Source organism: Gambusia affinis, linkage group LG22 (genome assembly GCF_019740435.1).
Source record: "Gambusia affinis linkage group LG22, SWU_Gaff_1.0, whole genome shotgun sequence".
Classification (NCBI taxonomy): Eukaryota; Metazoa; Chordata; class Actinopteri; order Cyprinodontiformes; family Poeciliidae; genus Gambusia; species Gambusia affinis.
In genome coordinates this window covers 9,480,782-9,507,133 of record NC_057889.1, presented here as the reverse complement: position 1 = coordinate 9,507,133, position 26,352 = coordinate 9,480,782, and the positions used below count along the sequence as shown (strand labels likewise).

The window sequence follows — 26,352 nt, the reverse complement described above, 5'->3', positions numbered from 1 at the left end:
ATATACATCATTCACTGTGCCTCATTGTATACAGGAAATGCAAAAACTGTAAATGCAACACAAGATGGATTTTTCATAACTAGCTTATCAGTTTAGTTTAAACTATTTAATATGCTTCAGTAACAAAAAATAGCAAACCTTTTCTGTGTAATTTAACAAAAAACATTGTGACAACGGACTACTAGGATATACTAGAAAAATTGTTTAAAAAAATTATATTTAAAAAAGGCAACTGGTTTTAATATGTTTTTCATACAAAGTACCTCAGTCTGTCTGAACGACATCATACTGAAATTAATCAAATTGTTATTTTAAGAAACACAACTTGGTATTTTCTCAAACAATGACAGTTTTATTAAAAAGATGAGTGACATATACAGTTTTAAAATAATTTACATGGCATGCCTTACTATCCATCCACTATGAACGTTCAGTCACCATACTCAAGTGTTTTTGCCAGTTAAGTCTACACCTGCAAATACAAAGCACAGATCTTTTCTAAAGAAAAGTCAAATCCTACAATATCTACAACAGCTCATCATCGGTTTAAAGTGAATCCCTAACCGAGTCCATAAGTAATGCTGAACATCAACTCAGTGAAGAATGTGTTTGAATGTGTAGAAGCCATGAACACATTTAAATATAATAGATTTAACACTGATGGGATTGGTAGACTGCACAGCTGAACACAAACACACCTCGACTTAACACTTACACTAGTCTACCAACTACATTAAACTGGGCACTTACTCATTCACATCTTTATTTTTTATTTTTTCATCCAAAGCAAACTTCAAATTAGGATGCCTGTTCTCATCACCAACCCCACAGCTTGGGCTACACTCATTAGAGACTTAACACAAAAAAGTTTGGGAAAATTCCACAATATACGGTATGTATAGATATTTTCCTCCTTTCAGAAAATAATCTCATAAATAAAAAATGCACAAACCAGCAATCTCAGATATTGAACCAAAAGAACGGTATCAAAACATGGTTGAAAGCAACAAAAAAAACAATTTTCTCCTACAAAATATTGCACAGCTAACACAAAAAGGGTTTTGTCATGACATGCTTATTTATTTTTTTTGGTTTTTTTAGAATAGGGTTTGAAATATCTTCATTCGGTCCATTTTTCTACAACCGATGACCAACATGCATCTTTGAGATCAGGAAAGATCACACTTATTAAGAGTAATAAAATCATCAATTCAAAGGTCAAAATAGAATTGGTTCTTCTCCTTTGGACTGCATTTGTTGTAAAATTGTAAGTAGATATTTTGGCACAAGTTAGAGTTTAGCCCTACAGCAGCTTCACTGTTTTATTAGACCTAAACGCTTCTGGTGACTTTAGCTGATATTGTACTTAAACAGAAATTAATGCTTACATGTCCTTTGCACTTTATCTCCGTCCATGATTCTTGCTAACACTTAAACAGCTTTACCCGTCTCTCAGTTTGCACAGTCAGCTTATGAAGTGGAGCTTCATTCTTCAAATGTAGTCTTATTAAACTGAGTGACGACGATGATTTAGCTTAACAGTAATTTTACGGTGTTACAGCTTCCCTCCACACCTGAAATTAAACACAGTGAAGCCGAGGTGTAAACTTGTCAGAGTCGCCAAAGTCTCTTTGTCACATTTACACCTCCAATTTATTTACATGCCTTCTGAGAAGAATATGAAATGGCATAGGTGAAATATACAAAAATATTTCCTGTACCATGCTTATATGTTTTAGTGTGGTCCTAAAGAGCAAGGACTGCCCCCAAATACGTACTCACTTCACAGAAGTGACAGCAGGTGACATTATCACTTCATGCCAGAGGTTAAGTTGTTCAATTGAGGCCTTGGTGACATCTTTGGCGCCACTGTCACCATATGCAGATATCCAATTACAGGATATGTCAGCCAAGGCTATTCTGTAAACCGCTCTCACCTGAATACTCCAAGTGTACAGCAATATTTAAATTCAGCCTCCCCAAATAAAGTCGGTAAGAAAAACTGGGATGAAAAAGTATGAGGGTTGTACATTTTCAACAATAACAATATTTTCTTAAAAAATCTGTCTGGAAAGCTAAACAACATGTACATATAAATTATTAAGTGTAGCAGGGTGACAGTTTTCATCCTTCAAACGCAGATTTGATAAAGAACGATATTTCCTTCCAGAAACAGTGAAAAGTCGTAACTTTTAGTAGTGCTCCTAAATGATGCATATATCAGCCTTAAATCCAGCCGAAACTGACTGAGATAGAAACAACAGGAATGGTATAGAACAAAAACCTCCACTAAGTAACCTCATTTAATAAACTATAAGCAAAAGCAGTTTAATAAAGTAGTAACTGTTTCACTAAAGTTTTGTACAGCAATGGATTTCAGTGCCCAGTAGTACCTGTGCGCTCTGGAAAACGTAATTTAACCTCCAGAGTGTGGTTTTCAAGTATTACTGCTGCTTTTATTTTTTAAACTGCACCTTGACAATTTGTCTCTCTAAGAAAGCCTCTTCTATCCAAAGCAGCATTTATTTGCATGATGATAACCCAAGCTCAGCTCTTTGGCCCTACGTGCTTGGAGGGTGCCACCGAATTCAGAACGGAGCAGATCTAATGGCGTTTAAAAAAAAAAAAAAAAAACACAGTCAATGCTTATTGCACCATGTCTAGTGGCAGCATTGCGTAGTGCAGTGTGATTGCATTTCCATCTATTGACCACAGTTGATTTCAGTCGTTTTCTCCAAAATCCGCTGAGTTTATTAGAGTTTATGAATCTCCAAAGCAAACAACTGTGCTCCTTCAGCAGGCTGCATTTAAAATCATGGGATGACTCAGGGTGTGTTGGGAGGGGACGTCTCATTTGAGGCGTTGGGTGACGTTGGCCAAAGCCACTGCGAAAGCCTGAACCGCAGAGAAGGGGTACTGGAAGTCCAGGATGTAGGCATTACCATCAATCCTACCAAACTGCATCACCTAGGACGTTAAAACACACATTAAGATTTGCACAGACACAAGAAAATAGGAATGCAATTTTCTCCAAAAATATTGGATTAACATAAACAACGGAGTTAACCCTTTATTGTGCATCTAAATTCCACCAAATTTCAAGACTATGCTTCTGGGACGAGTTCAGAAAAACGTACCTACAAAAAAAAAATGGATGGTACAAAAAGAACCAACAGCCCAAAAATGGGCTCAGATAGTAGTAGATATTTACAAAATGGAAGACATGACCATCACAGTCAATTTAAAGATGGACCTATTTAAGAAATGGGAAAAATTTACTGGAAATAATTTAGAATGTTTGTGAAAAATTAATAGCAATAAGACATATAGAAAGGATGCCATTTCATTCTAGTTTGTAATTTAATACCAATAATTACTGACTCACTGTATTGTAATATTGATTTATAGTTTTTGGTGTGTTTCAATTATGACAAAGAAGATCATTTATGACATTTACAAACAAAAACGATATTGGCTGTGAAATCTATACCTGCTTTCTTTCCTACTTTAGCCATATTTACAACTCTGCATTTATTTAATTTACCATAAGAAATGTAAATGTTGCTATCCGAAAAAACAAAACAAAGATCTGCACCGAGAGAACATATCGTCTGAGGTTCTGAAATAAAAATTTAACCCAACTCACCTGCCGGCCCTCCAATTCGATTTGAAAGTTCTTGGCCGACTCTTGCGTGACTCGGCCTCCAAAGTCCAGTTGGTAGACCTGTGTGGCTTCATTCCACAGAGGCTGCTTATTGGCCATCACATACACAAACCCTTGGCTACCCAATCCTCTGTCTTCCTTCTCATTGGCTTTCCGGCACTTTATTTCATCAAGCTCGCTAGCTGCCCTCAAGTTCCTTTTACTTTTCCAGCCCTTTTTACCGCTCTGGCACTGATTAAGGAGCTCATCGCCGCTGATGAAAAGCTCCGGCTCGCTTTCTGAACTGTCCTGGAACTCACTGTTGGCCGTGGCCTTACTCAGCTTCTTCGACTTCATTTGCTGCTCCTTCTGCCCCTTCAGTTTCTTCTTGTCTCTTCCTCCGAGTCGGGGGCTGGAAATCAGCGAGTTGAAATCCCCCAGAGCCCTGCCCTCTTTCTTCGACTTGCTGCCTTCGGCTAACTGAGACACGTTAGCCTCTTCGGCCCGGCCGTCCATTCGCTTGCGGTTCTTCTTGCTGAACTTCTCGGACCGCTGTGGTACGGGGCTCTCAGTCAAAGATAACACCTCCTGGTAAGTGTCCCCTGGCTCTGCCATTGTCTCCTGTAATGCCCCGTGGCTCTGTGGGTCTGCTGGTGGTGGTGGTGGAGGTTGTGGAGGAGGTGGAGGAGGAGGTGAGAGAACATTTTTGTCTGCTGATACGTGGGAGGCTTTGGGTGGAAGTGGCACTGCAGGACTGGGCATAGGCGGACAAGGGTTGTACGTTCCCCACGGTGTGTGAAGGGCAATGGGAGGGATGGGGATTCCAGCACAGGTACTTCCTCCAGGGTACAAGGGAGGAAGGGGACAGCAGGCGAGGTTTGCTATGTTTGGAGAGTAACCCGGCGACAAGACAAGGGTCGCGTCCTGCTGTGAGAGGGCCACAGGAGCCACAACTTCCTTTGGGGAGGCGCAGGGGCGCGGCGACCCTGGGATGGGTTGGAGTTGAGCTCCGGCATAGGCTGCTGCTGGGGGGTACTGCAGAGAGATTTGGTAGCCTGTGGGTGTAGCTGATGCAGCCTGGAATGATGCAGCGCTGGGGCTGGTAGGAGACTTTGGAGAAAGAACAAAAGGCAGTCTGGTAACATCCAAGTGCTGAGTCGGGCTGAGAATTAGGGGAGGAGGTTTGTGCGCTCCAGGGGGGGCATTTGCTGTCCTCTCTTGAGGTATCCACACCTCCTCTGTGCCAGTCGGGTCCCACTGGTAGGGAGGTGGGCGTTTGACGACAAGCCCCGATGCATCATTTCCTCCAATTACCAAATGCCTCAGCGACTGGTTGAGTGTTTCGTCCTCAGTAAACGCAGAGTTAACGTACTCAGCCCGGTCTCTGTTCCCTCCTGCTCCCGCCGCACTCCCAGACCCCTCCAGTGAGCTCATCAAGCTGTAAGAGGATTGGGATGACAGAGCGGTGGCACTGCTGGAGTGAACTATCACTGTGCTGTGTGGAGCGCCATTCCCTGGAGGAAAATCTTGCCTGATAATCGTTCCCCCTGCTATCCCATTAGCGCTCCCTGGAGCACTACCGCCAACACTTGATCCACTGCTGCACTGGCTGCACGTGTATAAGGCTGTTGGCACCCTCTGCTGGAAGGAGGTTGCTAGTGGACTGTTTTTAGCTTTTGGAGGAAGTGGCCTTGGAGGTTCCAGCATCTGGGAGACTTTAAGCGCGGCCTCTCGACTGTTCCTCCTGAGGGTGGCGTGGATCAAGCTGCTGTCGAGTCGCTGGTTCTGATTCCTCCCAGCAGCTCCGCTCTGATTAGCCGAATCAGGGTATGGGGGTGGGTCTCCGCTTGGTATGGAGTAGCGGGGTGCGGTGAGTCTGTTAAGCGTAGCAGAGGTGTAGGGCAGCTGGATTTTCTTGTCAGCTGCAGACGAGGATGAAGAGGAAGTGACCCTGAGCGTGGCAGAGTTGCCAGGTCCCTGGAGTGTGTAGACATTCTGGTTGCAGACGAGGCGTGTTCGAGGGCGACACACCTCTTCCACGTTCCCGCTGCTGTCAAATGTCGTTATCCTCTCGTAGCCCAGAGGTGTGGGGTACTGTAGTTGCTGCTGACCTGGAGGATAAAGTTTAAAGTCACCCTTCTTCACGCAGAGCTCGCTAGGGGGAGGAGTTCCACTAGCACCCCCTTCTGTTCCAGATGAAGAGCTGGAAGGTGCGTTGGAAGCTGATGGTGAAGCTGCAGCTGCAGCAGCAGCAACCGCTGCTGCTACGGTCCCGGGATAAGGAGGCGGTGGATTCATTTTGCTGAGCTCCAAAGGAGCGCTGAACACAACTGTATCAGCGTCAGCTAGCTGTGGTGTTGACCGAGTGGTTTTGATCTTTAGCAGGTGTTCGTGCTCCCCGCCCGCCATTCTGTCAACAAGTAAATCGGCTGGCTGGTGGGGGATTTGTATCTGCAGAGCCCCCGGCTGCAGCTGGTGCAGGGCCGTTCCCGAAGGTTGCCCCGGTGACAGGGACGGAGCAGGGATCTGGATCTGAAGCTGCTGCTGAAGATGGTGTTGTTGAGACTGTAGCTGGTGATGCATTTGCTGCTGTTGCTGCAACTGCATTTGTTGATGCTGCTGCATCTGTATGTGTTGCTGAAGCTGCTGCTGCAGCTGCTGTTGAATGTGCTGCTGCTGCTGTAGGTGATGCTGCTGGAGTATTTGCTGCTGCTGTTGGTGGTGCTGAATTTGTTGATGTTGTAGAAGCTGCTGCTGACTCTGTTGTTGTTGTTGTTGAGATGGATGATGGGACGGCGGTGGTCCAACCATTAGCCGACCTACGTCCAGTCCCCCAAAAATAACCTGACCCGGACTAGAATATCTGGTGGGCACAGTGTATTGGGTCGTCAAGATGGCATCCTGGCTTTGGTCCGAACCACTGGCTGATGATCCAGAAGGAGCTGCTGTCGTATTACTGAGGACATCAAGCTGAACGTTCTGATTGGCTAGCAGAGACTGGACCAGGCCGATGCTTTGGGCAGGGGACATGGCCTGGGCGGGGCTGTGGATGGGGGCTATAGGGATGTTTACAGTACATGGGGGGTTATCGTCAGTGCTTCCAGCAGGGCCCGAGACAGGAAGGTCGTCCTCGTCCTCACTGAAAACATTGGGGCTGAAAACAGGCAGGTTGATGTATTCCATGGAGATTTTGCGCACCTCAGGCAGGTAGATGGTCATTTGTCTGGGCTGCAGATGGAGGAGGCTGGTCTTATAGATAACTAAGAATAAAGAAAAGAGTAAAATGAGAAAAGAAAGAATGCCAATACCAGTTCATTGAGAGGCTGCGAATGACTCACCTGCACCGAGATTGGTAGGTAAAAATGCAGCCAGTCCCACTATCTTAAACTTTGTTCCCCAAATATTGGACGTGACCTGAGCGAGATAATTTTGCTGCAAACATAAAAAAAAAAAAAAAAATTATGAAAAGAAACTAAGTATGGCGACATAAACCAAAACAAGCTCCCTTAGTGAGCCCTGCAACATTTGCATCATCTTCTAGTTACCTGATTGATGTCATCCAGAGGGAATTCTCTCCGTGAGAGACTCGGTGAACCAATCGAGGGTTTTCTTAAGGGTAACCGTGGCGACCTAGAGATTTCTTGTGTTGTTCGGGACAGCTTGGGTGATTTTCTGGGGTCAATATTTATCCTGTTGGTAAAGGGACAAACTAAGTCTCTACAGAGAAGGTAGCAAATAAAAAAAGAAGGTTTAGGCATGCAAGGAAAACAAAAAACAGAGACATTCCACTAAATTTTTTCATCACATAATTAATAATATCACTTGAGTGTTTACACATTTATTACATTATAGCCACAAACGTCAATGTACTTTACTGGGATTTTAAAGCCTTCAGAAACCAAAATGATCAATGAGTTGGAAAACTCAAGTTTAGTGGAAAATTAAAAACATTTGATTAAAAAATTGTGTGCACAGCTCTCATTTTCCAGACATTCAAATAATCTTTCAGAAAATAGAATTTGAAATAAAGTAAGGACATTTTTGTTTTTGTTTTTTCCTACTTAAGATTTACTAAATACTAAAAAATATATATATTCTACTCTCCTGCAGATGTTTTGAGGCTGTATAAGACAACTCTGACAAAATGTGAGAAAAAGAATCCGACTAGGTTTTGATTTGATGAATATTATTTTTGCAAAATCATTCACGTGAGGTTTCCTATTGAGTTACCTGGGAAGTTTAGGAGATTTGCTTCCTCTAGAGATCTTTGGAGATTTCTTGCCAACCCAGTCGTCGTTGAGTTCAATATCACTGGAGTCTGAGCAGTTACAGCTGTCTATCATGGCTGATATCAAACTGTTGCTGTATATTTCATCTGACGAAACAAAACATTAGAAGTTTACACACACAGTTTACTAAATGTGCATCTCTCACAACACAAATAAGAAATTCTATCAATGTGTCTGTTGGTGCTGCTTCTGGCAGTAAAGAGACAAACATAAAATTGTTGCTGGTTAAAAAGTCATGGAGAGTTATTTTTCTTTTTTTTTTTCCCCAACCATAAAAAAACCACAGAAATCTTTACAACTTAAAGAAAAAAACGTTTACTAATTTTATTCAATGTTTCTCCATTTTTTAAAAATGTTTTTATGAATATGAGTCCAGTCTCAATAAATCACTTTGAAAATTTGTAAAACTTCTGGAGAAGGCTGAAAATCTTTCTGTTCTTTAAGTATTTCCTACGAGTTCTTTAAAGTTACTGCCCAAGAAGAAATGCAGGCCCACCTGTTTTACCATCTGTTTTGGGGTCCATAATGACAAACTCAGGGCGCAGCTTACTTATCCGTCGACCCTTCAGGATGGGCACCAGACCACCCAAGTACTCCAGGTACAGAGTGTAGCACGGCCCGCCCACCTCCGGGTTATCCTCTGTGCGCTTCATGGTGCAGTGCAGTCGCTCATTCCCGGATGTCGGGTAGCTCACAAAATCCCGCATGTTGTTAGGATCTGGGATGGGTGGCTGGAAACACAAAGTTTGTGTAACAATTGTTACAACATTTGGTTTTGTTTAGTTCATCTATATTAGATCATATCAGTTACATTTAGTTGCAGCCTTTTAATATTCTTCCACTGAGCTAATTGGATCCTCCCCCCGTGTTACCTTGATGGTCGGGGCGAAAGCAGCAGTGACGTAGGTACAAAGCCGAGAAGGCATGGTGAGCTTGGCGACATCTTTCTCCTCCTTTACGGCTGTGGCGATGACCTGCTGGCAGAGAAGCTGTAGCGCCGCAACCCGGTGATCCACTCGAACTGCATAGAGCGCTGGGCCCGACGCCAAGAACAGACGCGAGTCTCTGTGACCCCAACAGAGCGTAGTGATGGGGCGCTGCAGTGTGAAGGAGAAGAAGGCGATATTGTTCATCCTCCTTCCAGCTAACTCCGTTTATCGGTCTAGGTGTAGCTCAGACACATTTGAACAAAACATGGCAATAATTAATTTTACCCATTTCAAATCGATAATGGTTTGGGTCAAAGAGCTGAGTCAGCAGTTTAAGATTGATGGTTTCCAGCAATGAAAGCATTAAACCACCATATTCTGCACTGTATTCTTGTTGCAAACATGTAGAGAAAGTAAAGACATTTTCTTCCCAACAAAAAAAGGAGAAATACAACAAAGTAAAAATGAAACCTCAGCTGCTTTCCACGTACAACCAAGGCAGTACATTTATAGGTACATGTTATTAGACGTTCATGACAAACTCTAAACTAAATTCAGTATCATAGTATTTTAATATCTGGGTTTGACTTTTGGAAAATTTCACAATATTGAGTCTCAGAATAATTTCAGAATTTCAAATAGCTTTGCTGGCAGCCAAAATTGTGTTTATGTTAGAATAAGTTAGAATCAATAATTTTACAGAAAGATTCTCTTAGAATTTAACTTTGCATCCAAATAACTCAGCTTTATCTCTATATAGGCAAAAATTACACTGAATTCCACAGGATGATGTAGTCTCTCTATGTTTCATATAGGAAGCTAGAAACAGAAACATGTTTCTGGAGCAATCTGGCTCATGTTATTAATGTAATCAATCTAGAGCACAGGTGTCAAACTCTAGTCCTTGAGGGCCACTGCCCTGCAACTTTTAGATGAGCCTCTGCTGCACCACACCTGAATAGAATATTTAGGTCATTAGCAAGGCTCTGAAGAACTTATCTACACAAGGAGGAGGTAATTAAGCCATTTATTCCAATGCTTTGTACCTGTGGCACATCTAAAAACTGCAGGACAGTGGCCCTTGAGGGCCACTTGACACCCCTGATCTAGAGGAAGCTAATACGCAGCTCTGAGGGACACCTTTGCTGACATTCACTTAACAGAAAGAAATGCCTTGTGTCCACTGAGGGGGTTGGTATCTTTTGTTATGGTCTTGGTGCGGTATGGATCAGTTGTATGGACCGCTTTTACAATAGAAACAGACTAATGCTGTAGCGCTCAGTGGAAACATGGCAAAAGACCACCAAGTTAAAAACTGCTTCTGACCAGAGAGATGAAAGAAAATAAGATTGAAGACATCCCAACTTAGCTCCAAGTCCTCACCTGTGCTGGTGTGTCTAGTGTGTAGATGTGATCCCCTCTAACATTGTAGAACTTGACAATGGCGTTCTTGGTGGGTGGAGAACATGGAGCGTCGGGGGAGAGGAGGACTGTTCTCTCCATCCCTGCCACTGCCAAAAGGTCGCCCTGAGAGCACCACTGGACTACAACATCTGTGGCACAGGGGAAACAAAAAGAAGATTTAAGTTCTTTCAACATGAACTTAAATCAGTTAGACATTGACGTGTGTGACAACAAAAGATAGTAAGATAGGAAAGCAGCAATCTAACTCCTGGGAGACCCACAAACCTTTCAAACCGGTTCGGATCAGTGTGGGTGAGAGGTCATCATAACTATTCATCAGGCTGATGTCTCCAGAGGTGAAACTGACTGTCAACAGTGGTTTCTGGCTGTGCACTGAGAGAACATAAAGGACAACAATGGTCTCTTAGGCAAGAGGTGAGACATTTTTAAAGCATGCTTATGTGCTTAAAAGTGTAAGAACTGCTGATGTTATGGAGAAAAAAGACAAAAATCACTCAACTAGACAGAAAATTCACCTTTAAATTAAGTTTAGCTTAGTATTAATGGCTTATTAAAATACTGTATGACAAAGACATTTGCAAAGAAAAGATTGATGAGGAATGATGTCTCGGTTCGGTTGTCAACTTGAGAGATAATTTCTATGTGAGCCAATCAATTTCTACTGAACGGTTTAATTAGTGAGTTAGAGCATAGCCAGCCTTTCTGATGAGATAAGCACTTTTCAGTTTAACCACTTGGCCTGTGGTGAAGGGAGGAGAAGAACAAATAGCAAAGTGGGAGCAAGACAGGCCATGAACAAAACAACATTGGCAACTGGGAGTAATTAGGGTGAAGATAAAAGGAGACAAACAACAAAACGGGCACCAATTAAAATAAACTTATTATTTCTTGCTGTAAAACTTCATGAAAGCTTATGAAAAGTGTTGTTTTCCTGTTTTTATCTGCAAGTGAATATTTGTCTTATTTCTCTGACTTCAGTAAACAGCATAAGCTAAAAAGAAAATGCTAAAGTCTGACTGCTGATTTTAACCCACAGTTAAAACAATGAGACGTAGGAAATTTTGGTGTCCTGTTTTTAGGAGGTGACTTTAGAATTATGCATTAAATATGGCTGTCAAATAAAATATTTAATCCTATGAGTGTCCTTAGTTATCCCACAATCAAGCACAGATTTTTTCCAATATTTTTAATGCACCTTTAACAGAATATTTTCAAAATCATTATGGTATCATTCTTCATGTCTGTGTTAATTCTGCATTTTTCATCTTTTTCATTTGTTCAAAGAAATTAACTGTTGTTTCCGAAGTCAAAAATTGCATGTAAAATTATGCTTTCCTGGGTTTTTCTTTGTCTGCTACAGTAAAATAATTCCAGGGGTGCATCCTGTTTCTCTCCCTTAAACAAGTTGGGGCTGAAGATGAGCAGCTTCAGTGCAGTCATGGTTCAGTTTCCTGTCCAGGTAAAAGTTTGAGAAGAATACCTTTAGGTGGAGTGTAATCATCGGAGTCTGTGTCACTCTCACTACTGTCCTCTACCAGGAAGCTGGGGTAGTTCCATGACATGCCAACAATGCCATCGGACTCATGGAGCAGAATATGGGCCAACATACGCCCGTGGCAGTCCATGACTATGACCTGTCCATCTGCTGTGCCAAACAACACCTGGAGAGAGAACAACCACAACTACTTTTAAGAAATTTAAAGAAAAAAATGAAGGAGTAGAGGAGAGAGAGGGGATAAGCTCACAGAAATAAATGACTTTTATATACTGCACAGTAACAAAGTTATAGGACAAACACAAAGTTGGTCAAAGTCAGCCAACACAAACATGTTTGAAAAGAACCAAATTTGCTGCCATTTAAAATTGATTTCTCATCTGTCTGGATACCAAAAGCAAAAACACAGTCTGACAAATAAAAGTCAAAATTTCAACCTCTATCCACTAGGATGGCATAGTGGAGAGTTGAAATATTAAATCCTGTAAGTCTCAATCTTATTTTCTTGTGTAGCAGCTAAGTAACCCGCTTTACTTTAAGCAATATTTAGATTGCATACAATCAAGAAGCAACAGGATTTCCTCTTTTACTCACATCCATGGCTGCCAGAGTGCTCCAAGTTCTCCCTGCAGCTCACTAAACAGACCACAGTGACCCTGGCTGAGAATGTCTAAATCTGCTGGACATATTTACTGTGCCTTTATGAAAGAAAATCTCAATTTCAACCATTTATCATCATCTTGATGACTTCCAGGACTTTGGATAAAATATTCTGTTGACTGACAAGACACAAGTGGAACAAGTGGAAGTGGTTTCTACCCTGATACGTTTGGTGGGGAAAAAAATAACAACAATCAATTCCCATTTCTTGCAAAAAAAAAAAAATAAAAAAAAAATAAAAAAAAAAGCTGGCGGAAATGCCTGACCATCAGTTTGTGCCCCAACACTCAAGTATACTCAGGTAACTGGATGATGGCCTAAATATCACCTCTGAATAACCAATGAAACATTAGGAATGGCCTAGTCAAAGACTACAAATTTGATTGAGTGCCAGTTGCATGACCTTAAAACAGATCATTTATAATTATAAATCTCATATGTGGCTTAATTAAAAAAAAAATTTCTTTAAGAAAAGTGGACCAGAATCCCTTCACAGTGGTGTTAAAACTCATGCAATCTGTAGGGAGGCAAATTCCCTTTCGAGTGTGAAAAACAGATTTTTCATCATTTCTAAAATTCAATATCAAAGGCATTAGAAAAAAGGTGATCAATGGATTTTCAAAAGGGCAATTAAAAGATAAACAATTCTCACAAGGTTAAAAAGAATAAGAAGGATCAGATAAAAAAAATTCAGCTTCAACAGATCTAGATAGAAAATTTAGTTAATTTGTCTGTTAGGTGTATAAATTACCTGCTGGTCATCAGGAGTCCAGATTCCACAGGTAATCTGACTTTCCAAGTTTATCTCAGAAGACCAGTGTCTCTGTCCGCTGACAGAGCCCACCAGGACAAAGCCGTCACGGTATGAGATGAGAGCCTGCGTTCCATCATGCGACCAGGTGAAGTCACTCACCTACAGGGATCATTATGTAATAATATAAATTGTAAAATGGTGCTAGAAGTTCTATTGAAGAAAAAGCAAAAAAATGAACAATAAACTGAGTTTGTAGAGACTTTCTCTGTTACAGTTGTTTTGTTAGAAAGCAATGCCAGTTTCTGTGTTTAATATGTTATCCAAATATTCATCTTTTGATATTTTTTTGGTCTAATATCAGACCTACGTGGAGTGCTCAATCCAAGTTAATCTCAAAGGTTGTTTTGCAATTTTAGCAACTGCGATTTATTTTTAGCTTTTTTACACATGGTTTATACCGACACATGCAGAGGAAACTTCAGAAACCTTCTCATCTTCTGTTAATTTACCTGTTTCTCTACACATTGGTCACGATTCTAACCTGAGCTCCACGGTCGTTGACGAGCTCCACAGACCACCGGCCCTCGTACTGAATCCATACAAAAATCCCTCCGTCTGTGTCACATGTGGCCAGTTTCTGGAAAGGCTCATTCCACCGCACCAGTACCACCTATAAAACAAAGAAAAACAGCTCAAGTTAAAACAGACGACAAAGTTATTTTGATATGGAAATAATTTTTCCTTTGTGGCTGAGCTTTGTGTAGACAAATAAACAACAAAGCTGCTATAATCAAAACGCTGACAGATGATAAATTTGCTCCAAATAAGAATCAGTTGAAGCCTAAAAAAGCTAAAAAGTCATATTGATTTTCACACTATTTAATGTTCTAAATTTAGCTTCATGTTAGATGGAAATAGAAAAAGTAGGTTAACCTCATTTGGAGAAAGTCACTAAGGAGCTGCTAACATCCCACATATTACAGAAAATATGGCTTCATACATTTCAGACCATATTCTGGTTAGAAACAAAGAAATGCTGTAACATATAAAGCCCGGCATCAGCAACTCAAACATGAAGGGGTTTGTGTTTTCCCTCTGAGTGATTACACATGTGTTGTCATAGCCCTCAGATGTGAGAAGCAGAGGAGGAAGGCATTAAACGCAGCACAGATCAAACTGTAAATGACCAGCTTCTCTGACATTGTCATTGTTCCGACTACGTTGCTCTATGCTCTCCCAGTCTCTCTCTGGTCTTGTGCACCGTGACTCAGCCGATTCCCAAGGGAGTAATCCTAAGAAAAGAGCAGCTCTGCTTTCACCGACCAGAGCACGTGGGCTTTACATGCTTAAATACACAACACAAGCCAAGGTTTTAGTTCGGCTTAGGTACTCAGATAAGTGTGACTCTGACAGATCAGTCAATGAAAGTTGAAAAACAAAAAAACAATACAGAGTCTATCCTTAAACTGGGAATCAACATGCCAAAAAGAGTAACTAAGAATGTACACAAGAATACTTCTTTGGGAAACCAAAGAATATCTCACAATATCAATTTCTGACAATTTCATCTGAGAGTAATAAGAAAATCGCTCGTGAAAATTTGCTTTCCACATATTTTAAACAAATGATGATAAAAAAAGCAGTTATACTGTTACAGTTGTTTTGTAACAGTATAACTGTTTAAGCCCTGGTTAATAAACCAAGGATGGTTTATTAAAATAATTTATATTGTGATTTAAAGGTTATAATTAAACACATTTAGGCTATAATGAAACACTGAGTTTTGTGAATTTCTCTAGTAAAAACAAATAATAGAAAAAAAATTAATTAAGTACTATTTTTATTTTTGGGCACGATGGACATGATGGTACTGAAAAGCTATAGTGCAGGTTCTGGATCACTTACGTTTTTACATTAAGACTTATCAATCAAGTCATAGAATTACCAAGGAAGTACACATTTTAGTTGGCAATGTACAAATTCAGACTGAACCTTTATATTACACATGTATCAAAGTCTGAATCTTCTACCATCTTTCTCATATTCATGAGTATTAAAAGAGAGAGAGAAATAAATAAATAAACAAACTCAATTTTCACACATGCCCATTTCGTACATCACATGTACTTGCACTTCCACAGAGGTGACAATAAACTGTGAATTGATGTAAATTTAGCCCGGAGTGGAGATTAGTGTAAGATGGTGAGGGGATCCCACCTGAGCACCTCGCTGTGATGCAATGATCAGGGAGATCAGACGTCACATGGAGATAGGCATGAGAAAGCACTCGACACCAAAGAGATGGAGAGAATACAGTCACGTGCAAACACAGACTTCCTAAAGATACATGACGAACACTTGTTATTAAGCAGCAGAAGAATTGTTTTCAACAGGCAATGTAACACAACGTGCAGCAAAGAGAGCAGCAGCCCTTCAACCATTAAGAAACCAAGAAACTAAAAACGATTGGTGTTCTTAAACAGTTGCCAACATCTCTTCAGATGATTTTCACTGTGATCCTAATGTTTAAGCTACAAAAACACAGTTTCTTTTTATTTTATGACTTCAAAATTCAGTTATAATAAATAACATTCCCAACAAAAACAAAAACAATTCTAAAAAGTAACTACAAATATTGCAGATTTTGCTGATTTCACTTTTAAAAATCACAGCTAAATGTGAATCTCTGCTTCCCCTCCACAGCCTCCCGCCCTTCTGACCCTGCTTTGACAAGATATTAAGTCAGACACAAAACTCAATTAAAGAAATGTACTGTGCTGATTCAAAGGCAAGGAAGTCTGAATGAGCAAAACTGCATGGAATGATTTGCAATGCCAAAGAACGGTAACAGGACAGGACTTTCAGGGAGGGGAGGTACAACCTGAGATGTTTATGAGTCTGCCTTGTATGTAATAAAACCCGATTTAATAGCGAGTTGTATAACTGTTTCTGTGAGTATATATTAGCAGTGTGGAGGCCACACCATCTCTGTTGGTAACTCTGGAGGAAGAGCAGAGAACCTGAGGTTTCAGCTGAGCCCCAGGAGTTATGCAACATGTTCTCTCCTAGGATGGATTACCACAGCACAGTCATCTGAACTAAGCACATTTGGCGAGACCATTTTAATACAGTTAAGGGGTCAAGTAGGATTCAAGTCTGAACAGAATGTCTAGAGTCAAGTGATCTGAGAGGTCAAAGACAATACTCATAGGAACATGAGGAAATGAAGGGTAGTGTGTGTGAAATGACATGAGTTGGAGAAGAATTAGAAAATTAGCAAAGTAATAGGAGAAACAATATGTTGGCTGCAGTGATAAAAATTGAAAATATATACATAGGATATATCAGTTCCAGTGTTGTGTTCTTTATAAAATGTGCGTTTATTTGTCTTTGAGAGGGCAAACTTGCACTATTATTATTGATATATTACTTGACATTGTTCACAAAACAACACTGCTCTTAATCGCAATAAATCTGGAACAATTTGTCATCCAGTAAAAATGTGTTATGACAGTCCTAGTGGTGTATAACAAATGTTTAAGCCCTCTTTCCTGTCAATTTACAAGAACCGTACATTGTGTATTCACCCGTGCCAAATGTACTGATTCATTCTAAGAAATTATTAGAAACAAGTATTTTAATCCACATCGGGTTGCTTTGTGAAAGAAAACAATAAATAAATAAAACGTAAGTATTCGGGGAAGAATGGAAAGAAATCTGAACCCAAACAGTTACACTACAATATGCAATCAAACAAAAGTCACAACGTGGATTACTATCTAGGCCACCCGAGGCAAAGCTGCACAGCGAGACAAATCAAAAACAATTCAGTGGTAAACATTATTTTATGCCCTGAGGTCACATGTCTCTGTTGGATTATCTTAGGGACCTAAGATACTTATCTCTCTTTGTGAGAGAGAAAACTCTGGGTTGAGCCTTCAGGGACTCCTGCCTCTGGGTAAGAAGTCACCAAGAAGTCTCTTGTGAATGGTTTCAAAATGTCTTCTTAATCTTAGAACATCTGAGAGCTTCTTGTTTACTATTCTCTGCATTCTAACTGGAGTTAAATAATGGATAAGGCACCCGTTATACAGAGAGGAGGTAGAGCATTCAGACTCCTGAAAACAGAAATAAAATCTTGAAAATCAATCCTTTACCACATCAGGCAGCTTCTGGAAAAGGTTGGTGTTTTGCGATTATATTTCAGCCAACATTTTTTACCAAGCAGAAAATGAAGAGATTACTGATTTTTAGCAAAATGCAAGAAAAACCAGCATAAATACCTTTCTAAATCTCTGGAAGAATGATTGTCTTTCACCAAAACAAATGCAGCTGTCTGAGTGAAAAAAGCCTAAGTGTGAAACTTCCACCCATGAGAAAAAGCTAGTTTTTTTCTCCCTCATCTACTGGCTTTAAATCACAACTAAAGGTCACATTATGAGCAAATTCATTTTGATGACTCTCCATATGAATGATCATAGAACAAAACACGTCTTCTAGAAGCACCATCCACACATCACACTCATTCTTTATCTCGGTCCTGTGACAACATGGATCCTGCACTGTTGAGATTTTTACTCCATTTTCTAAAAATAATGAAAACCTATTTGAGAGCTTGAAACTTTGACTTTCTTTCATGTCACATCATGTTAGAAGCAAACTTTTTCTTAAAAAACTGCAGATTAAACATCAACTGGGTTAAAAGAGCAAAGGTGTTAGTAGTGCATTTCTGTGTGATATTTCTTAAAAAACATGACTTGAGCTAATTTAGGACACAAGTCATAGTCAATGATGAAGCTGACACCAAAAGGATACGACTCAGAAGAAGAGGACAAACTAATTTCTTGGTGAAGTTCTTTTTAAAAACTGCAAAGGAGAAGTTTAGTCTTAAAACGCATTCTGACACAATACTGGGAATTTTTTTATGCCAGGTTCCTTAGAGTAAAATACCTTTGTTTTGTTGTATTGGCTTCCTTTATTTCACTTTAAATAAAAACAGAAATGAAAAATCACACTGCTGAGCAAAGATAACTGTCAAATATGTGACAGATTTCATTAGGCTGTTTGACAGGATTCTACGTTTCTAAAAGCATTTATAGCTTTATGCCAAGGTTGTATATTTATGGCTTTTGTCTTAATGTTTCTGGGACGAGAAAAGATGAACAACAGGCATTTTTATCTGTGTCAATTTAAAAATCTAACATTTATCTCAGTGGAATTTATTGTCAGGTATATGAAGTAAAATACAGACAAACAATTAAAAGTCGGTTGCAATTAAATGCCTCTTCTGACAAATACCATGATTGTTTTATGCACTATTGTGTACATACTGGTCAAATTTAGCATAAATAAATAAAATAAATTAAGAAAAGAAAATCACTTAAATTTGCTCTCCTACACACTAATTACAGAAAAACAGCAGAAGGGACATTTCAGCCGACCTGAATAAGTGTTTGGAGCGAGTCCAAGTGGGCAGAGTTAAATGACATTTTCGCTCTGGCTCAGTCCCTCCGTGTTGGGATCCATCCACTCTCCCCTCAGCTGCCTTATGGAATGCTGACACAGCACCATGCTCCATCTGACCAGCAGCTCCACCCACAGAATGCGAAGCTGCAACCTGTGTGCGGTCTCATCGGTGCCAGCTCTGTTGTATGCTGACGGCAACAATCAGTTCCCCCACACACAGCAGCTATTTGCCTCAGGGTTTAGTCATTTCATGTTTCTGATGGAGAGCTGCGGCCTCATTGCGCTGGTAGTGGGAAGCTTTTCGAATCTCGAGAGCAACAACAGAAACTGGAGCGCTGCAATGTTGTGACTGGGAGCAGCAGGGAGATCTGATGTAAGACTGTCAAAGCGTGAGTCAGGGAGAAGTCTTGCCTCTAACCACAACCCAGAGAAAAAAAAAAATCTATTAAATGATTCCACCCCCACAGACTCCCACTGGTGGTGCCTTTATTAAATCTAGTGCTCCAATTAAACTAAACAAAGGTAGATAATTCTGTGTTGGAAAACAGAATGACATCATCCACCTTAGAAGGAAAGAAATCAACAAGACACTTCATCTATTGTTTTTAAAGATCTATGAAGTATAAATAAAAGCTCCAAATATATTCTTTGCTCTTCCATTTGGAAATGGAAGAAGTGTACATTTGGTGATTTAGCATTGAATTCTCATTCTGACTTCAGGGAAAACCTCAATGCAAAACAATAAGTCCATCTAACTTTGAAAACCAGAGACCTTGGCAGACAGCAAGAAAGCTGAACAGCTTACGAAAAAGAAATGTTCCTATTTTATTCTTTTGTGCTTTAAATCTCCATCTGTCATAAAACATGTTGGATTAGAAAATGTTTACAGGCAGAGGAGAAAATCTCAACCCTACATGGGCTCGAATTACTAAGTGAAAAATACAGAGAGTGACTGATGTGACAATAGGCAGTAATAGTTGTGCTAAACTTTCTAACTGCTGATATTAAACGTAACTTAAGATGTCAACTCAGTAATCATATAATATAGAATAGAATCCACATGTATATAATCTCTTAAATTGAGTTGATCAAGTAATGACATAAAAAAAAGCAACAAAAAAAAGGTCAAAAGGTTATTACATTATGTGTAACTCTTGTTAATAATAAGCAGGAGGATAATAAAGTTAAACAGAGAAACTATGTGATCCTTTACTGTAAAAGTTCTTTGTAATCCAGACAATTTATCCAAAAACTTCTCTTTGGGCTGCCACCTTGTCGTGGTGGAGGGGTTTGAGTGCCCCAATGATCCTAAACTATGTTATATAGTTTTACAGTTCTTAAACCAAACTAAGACTTGGGCTTAATATGCATCAGCAGGTCAGAGCTTCACAAAAAAATTAACTGCAAATTGAGAACTGCAAAATTTCTACTCCATTAAATCAACGGCAATGTAGAAAGCTGTGCACTACCTGAAATCTAGAATGAAGTATGTAATAGACAGAAGAATCAGGATATGTTTAGCCAAAATGAAATATGGATCTTTAAATACCAGCTGGTAGTCAGTAAAGCTTTTTCCTGACACATCAAAAAATAGGATTTTTTAAGTTTTGCTTGGCATCTGACCTGAGCCTAGTTCAAGAACCTTGGGTCCAGTTTAAAACCAAGAAGCCAATGGATCCAGAGTAAAAGAAAATACAAATTATAAAATATGGGCTGTTTGTTTATTTTTAAATAAGCTTAATAAGTGTGCAGTACATGTCAGTAAACGCAAAAACAAAAATGACCACTTTGTTTGACAAAAACCCACATTGTAATATGGTAAACCAAAAATAAAAGTCATAATTTGAATACAAGATTAAATTTATGAATTTTATATTCATAACCCGAATATAAAATTTAAATTATGAATTTTCTACTCAAAATTTTGAATAAATTTCAACATTTATTCAAAATAAATTTATTTATGAAAACACATTTTATTCTCCAGAAAAGCTGATTTTTATCTTTGGAAGGTTGGAAGAAGACACAATGTCAGAAAAATCAACCTTTTTTTCACATAATTTTAATTTTTCCATACATATGCAGACTTGGTAAAGCAAAAAATATATATAATTTGGAAAACTTCAATAGCTGCAGTTCCAGATTGATTGTAACTCATACTACCTAGTAAGATATTATACCTAAAATTGCTCATCTGGACTGTGATTTTAACATAGATAAATTAAATATATTAAATAAGCAGTTTATAATTAAAAAAATAAAAATCATTCCTCCTCAATTACCTCACTGTTGTGTCCTCTGAGATTGAAGTTCACTCTCTGCGGCGTGGCCCGGTCCCGTCTGCAGTGGCTGGACGTGAAAGTGACCCCGACGACCCCCCGGCTGTTCCCGGTAGCGAGCCAGCCCTCCTCGTAGTACCGCTTCCTGCACACCGGCTTCTCCTTCTCACTCTTGGGCACTCGCCCCTTCCAGGACAGACACAGGATGTTGGAGTCGCTACAGAGCACCGGGCCATGCTCCACAGAAGCAAACATCCTTGCAGCTCTCAGAACCCCCTCAATAAAAAACGTCTACACAGAGAGATGGGAGAGGTTCTTTGTCCAGGTTTGGGTGCTGTTACGACTGCCTCTCTTCCTGTGAGGTTAATGGTTTTGTATAGAAACTGTGTGAGCAACAACGGTGCATAGTACTTATGCTTTCCTTTGGCTATCTGCAACAGTGAGTAAAGGTGATCAATCAAAATTTCCCCGAAACTAAGAAACAGGATCAGAAAACTGTGGACGTTAGCATTGTTGAATTAATTGTGTCATTTAGCCAACTGGGTTGAAAAGAAAAAGAAAAATCAAAAGGCACTCAAGTCATTGTGATGATTTTGAACAGCCTGGCTGAGGCAGTTTCAAGGACAAGGCAACAAAAGATGTGAGAAAAGAAATACTCAGACATTTAATGTATCAAAAGCCACTTCGCTCATGTCAGCAGCAGAGCAAAAAGAGACCTCAAAAACAAGCTGCATCTTCTACACCCAAAAACAAGCATGTTCAACCAGGCAGTGCTTCCAGTTGGTCTGAGTGATGTTTTTCTTCAAATGGGTCTGGTTTCGACGTTCATGGTCCTCCTCGTTTGTTCCTGACTTCACGTGTGAGAGGAGGAGAAGGGACTCCTCTCTATCAGCTGTCAGCCCACAGGGGAGCAGCTTCTCCCAGGAACCTCATCACGTCAGCTTCTTCAAGCTGCCTCGGGGACTCTGGAGAGGGCTGCTGGGTGACACAGAGCAACAAATGTTATCACGCAGAAATGATCAAATGAAACAAAAACAAAACTAACCCCGTAAAAGGCGGTAAAATCCCTCACCTGCCGCCCATAGCCACTGACTGAAATATTAATGTGCCCACCGAAAATAGTTCAAGGACTCTGCTGCTCAGCGGAAGCATGTTTAATTAGAGACTTATCTATTTTAGAAAAACAATTCATCATTTAAGCTTCTATTTTATTTCAATATGTTCTAATAAGGTTTCCTCTTGCAGGAAGACTCCTAATAGAAGTAGACCATTTTATTTAACGGCCATTTTATTGTAGAAACCCTCCAGCATCCTCAAGTCTTCCGGTAGCAGGTTAAAAAAATAAAATAAAGCCAGAACTAAAACATACAGAAAGGCCTCCTTCTATTCTTGTCCATCCTAAAAACTATGCACAACTATGAACATTTGGGCTAAAGTAGCATTGCTCTCCAATATTAGTCCTGCTGTTATGGCAAATAACCAATATTTTGTACATTTTCCTATATGCCACACCTAAATTGCTTATCTGCTTCAGTTTAACACTCCCACAATCCTGCAGTGTATCACTTTCACTTTCACATGACCAAACAAATACCACATGGCCAACCTTCCCTGTCCTCCTCCTGAAACACAAATGAAAACAAGATAGAAAATAAACGTAGGTTGTTCAAATCAACCTGGTTTTACTTATTGAACAGATACGTTAAAAAAATGACTAACATTGGCTGATAGTGACATTGATGCCATTATAACATGCAACGCTACTGAAAACCTCTAAACACCGTGTTTAGAGGTTAACTGAAGTAAAACCTTTTAAATTTAGCGTCTTTTAGATTTAAATAACACAACATCTTCTTATTTGACTTTTATATTATCTTTCATTTGATATTTAGGTTTAATTTAATCCATCCATCTGTTGTCTATACCCACTAATCCTTGCAGGATTGTGGTAGGAAAGGTGCATTTTTCCCAGCAGCCATTGGTTGAGACGGGGGTCCACCTTGGACAGGTCGCCAGAAATAAAAACTATAATTTAGATAGCTGTTGCACAACGGCCCCCAACCCCCTTCTCACTCTACTTCCTCTTCTGAGAGGGGAGATGTGCTACCAGCTCTCCGTCTAACGGGTGAATTGAGTTTCCTAAATCGGCTGGGATTTACCCTGACCAGAACTGAAGTAAACTGTAAAGCTGAAGTCGAGAAAGACCTGCCTGGTTTCTGACGATCTCCATTCAGATGCCCAACCCTTCTTCCCCTGCGAATTAGCCAGCCTGAAGCCAACTAGTTTCACAGGGCACATCTGTTAACAGTCACTCTCTTTATTGCAACTTGCACTTGTTACTGAACCAGGTTAGTTTTAGTGACTCTGGCGATTCCCAAGGATGTTGTTTTACATGTAGTTTTGGGCTAAAAGCAACCTATAAAACATTCCTCTCCAGAATCAAACATCATAGCTATTTTACAACCATCAAAGAACTTTGAGGTGACTTATTAATTGAATGTCAACATCTTTTAGATTTTCTTTATGCTAAATATTTTATTAGAAAGGGAATTTTGCAAGGGTCAGTACAGCTTAATTTAGTAGCAGAAATAATCAAATAAGTAAAATCAATCACCAAGCCTATCTTTCCCTAATGCTGACACTGAGAACTAAAAAGGGAACCTTTGAGAGATGGACGGAGTATGGCTTTTCGAACCCCAGAACTGGCCTGATGATGAAGAAGGTGTTGCAGCAGGAGGAGGAGGTTGATTGACGAAGGCAGGAATCTATGTAGGTCTGATGAGCTTTCATCTCTGCATGGATGGTGAGGTCACACGGGACTTGGGTGCTGGCCGGAAGAGTACTGATTTAGAGCGGCAGGTCTCGGTTCTTAGGGTGACTTCCTCATGTGTGTAGCGTCCCTCAGCTTCTTGTCTTGCGGCTGTGAAGCTCCTTCATCTTGTCTCATGATCTTTCTGGTCCGTTGAGATGTAGACGAGCTGACCTCGTGGAAGGGAGGCACCAGTTCTTCTTTGTCTTTGTTCTTTGTCTTTATCTTCATCTTTGTCTTTGGGGTCTGAACCCAGCTGATGAGAGAAGTGCAATTTGAAGCCACAAGTTACAGGGCTGACGGATTTCTCCCTTAGGCGCAGGACAGTCTTTGGCTCTGTGGCCTCGGCTCTTCTTCAGCTGCAGAGCTCTTTGTCCATCTTGATCTTGGCTCCAAGCTGCCTGGAGGATCCAACCAAAAGTTCCTCTTTTGCACCCACCTTTTATAGTGTTTATCCACCCTTTTGGTGCGTTTGCATTGGCTAGCACTGGTGCTGTGCCTGTTTCATTGGCTGACTGCTTGGACAGATGATCTCATATCCATCAACATCTTAGAGACATTATGTCCTGATATCTGTTCTAATGTATCAGGGTTGCTCAATGGTCCTCCTATGTCCATTGCCTGCACAACCTTTTCTTTGAAAAGTTTAAGTTGTCCAACAATCTGTTTCCAAGAAAGACATTTTTCTTTGAAAAGTTTTAAGTTGTTCAACAATCTGTTTCCAAGTAAGGTATTGGTCATCTCTGCTCTCCCGTTAGCTCCTGTTAATCTGCAGGCTGGAAACTTACTTCCAAATTTTTACAGGATACCTGCTCCTCCCATTTCATGACTCTCTCTGTCTGACTATGACTTCTTATGATTAGACAGAAAAAAAAAATAGAATTAAAGCAAATTTTAAAAATTTGTGCAACAGATTGATTTCTTTTTCTTGTTATTATGGAATTACAAGATTATAATAATTTATACATCAAACGCTTTTTGGTGATGGTTTATATGGGAGGAGTCGTCAACTTGATGCAACTGATGAATTGGAAAGCATGCCTTTGACATGCAGATCACAAATAAGGAGCCAATCAATGGATAACGGGTGTACCTCTGATAATTGTAATTTTATTGTATTGATCCGTTTCTTAATTGTCTTTTATTTTGTTCAATTTTATTTCACAATTCTGACTTTCAATCTTCATTAGATTTTTCAGTATTTTGCCTACTGATCAAAAGAAAAACAGTCTTGATTTCTTCTCGACTGATTGGTGTAGCTAAAGAAGGGGAGCGTTGTTTTCATTCTTCTAAAGCATCCCGAGTTGCATGAAGTTGCAAAAAGAATTCAACACAAATAAGGCTTGACTGACTGACGTTTAAACTTGCATAAAAGCAGTCGGGGTGAAAAACACAGGGACAAAAACTGGGTCGCTAACACGGCTACGGTAAACATTTAAAGACTTTTTTTTCGCTCACTGATAATAAAACGATACCATCCTAGTTGATTGAAAACGAAATAGATGTAAAATCAATTCAATGCATGAGAGTCCAGTTATCACAACAGTTTACATTAACAAATTACAGTGTAATAGTATTAATAGATGCTGGTCAAACTGTTTGTTGCTCAATAGAAAAAGACACAATGACACGCAATAATACATTTAATTAAACTAACTTTTTTTTTGTTTATAAGATGATTCAAAAACAGCCGTTATCTGCCTGCTAACAGCAGCTAGCCAACAGTTGGATGTTGGGGTCGAGCCAGTGGAGCTGCTGGCTCCAAAAACCAAAACATCTCAGCAAATTATCTAGAATATAGCTACCAAAGTAAGGAGTGTCAGAGGGTAACAAAAGAAAATAACCAGTGAACGCTGGGCTGGCTAGCCGAACAGCTAGCCGAACCCGAACCCGAAGCCCCATCTTCAGCGGAGACTTTAACCGTCCATCCGCCGTTGGCACTGTCGCTAACACGGCTACGGCTAACAGAACCGTTTACTTTAGTGTTTATTCAATATTTAAAGACAGCTTCGGAATAAAACGACAGCTAATTGGTGTAGTGAACAAAGAGTGAGAATAAACCCAGCACCGCTGTGAACAAAGCCACAAAGGCACCAGTGGGCAGAGGGGAGCTTACCTTGGCTCGGTGTGTTGCTGCTGTTGCTGCTGCTGCCGCTTCCTCCGCCTGCAGCCTCAGAGCTACTGTACACTGGCAGGGCCCCGACAGCTGAGACACGTGACAGACACGTGACCCAAGCCGACTGAATTATTTATACCAACAACTGTAGCGGTTTAACTTTGATCTTTCTCCACGTGTGGATAAAAATACAAGCTCTTTATTGTCAGAGGAGACACGCTTCATTTGTTGTCAATGCTTCGCTGACTATTCCAGAAACAGCGTCTGTAGCCTGCCTGACTGGTATGGAAAACAGATAATGAACTGGAAGAAGAGGGTCAAACTAAATAAAACTGATACAAATAATTTGCATTGTTTACTAATTATTATTACTTGCTGATGCTACAACTATTATTCGAATTATCATAAGCACAAACAGCTGGATACACAATCAGCTTAACGAATTCACGTGAAGCTTCCTTCAATAAAGATCTTACACATTTTGGAA

The 26,352-nt window shown here is 40.1% G+C and overlaps 1 protein-coding gene across 2 annotated transcripts; it reads right to left on the bottom strand.

The window, feature by feature from the left end:
- Nucleotides 1–329: 329 nt before the first annotated feature.
- tulp4a (TUB like protein 4a) lies at nt 330–25,984 on the bottom strand. 2 transcript variants are annotated; one of them, XM_044106073.1, is made up of 14 exons: nt 25,866–25,984; nt 20,944–21,915; nt 13,737–13,865; nt 13,193–13,354; nt 11,767–11,947; nt 10,551–10,658; nt 10,245–10,414; nt 8,805–9,029; nt 8,429–8,663; nt 7,874–8,018; nt 7,189–7,333; nt 6,982–7,075; nt 3,647–6,903; nt 330–2,967 (listed from the first exon to the last, which is right to left on the bottom strand). In XM_044106073.1, exons 2-14 carry the CDS (start codon nt 21,193–21,195, stop codon nt 2,851–2,853), a joined length of 5,220 nt encoding a protein of 1,739 aa, XP_043962008.1. In that variant the 5' UTR covers nt 21,196–21,915; nt 25,866–25,984; the 3' UTR covers nt 330–2,850. The 2 variants fall into 2 exon arrangements, with proteins under 2 accessions (XP_043962008.1, XP_043962007.1); XM_044106072.1 differs by having other exon boundaries at nt 20,944–21,918; nt 25,866–25,981.
- Nucleotides 25,985–26,352: the final 368 nt, after the last annotated feature.

What these genes read in the sequence shown, in the direction of transcription:
- tulp4a (XM_044106073.1), bottom strand. Translation starts at nt 21,195, where the DNA reads ATGTTTGCTTCTGTGGAGCATGGCCCGGTGCTCTGTAGCGACTCCAAC. An exon ending in AAATCTCCTAAACTTCCCAG is followed by an intron (nt 7,334 to 7,873) that starts GTAACTCAATAG and finishes CTTTACCAACAG; the next exon opens with GATAAATATTGACCCCAGAA. An exon ending in TCGAATTGGAGGGCCGGCAG is followed by an intron (nt 2,968 to 3,646) that starts GTGAGTTGGGTT and finishes TTAACGTCCTAG; the next exon opens with GTGATGCAGTTTGGTAGGAT.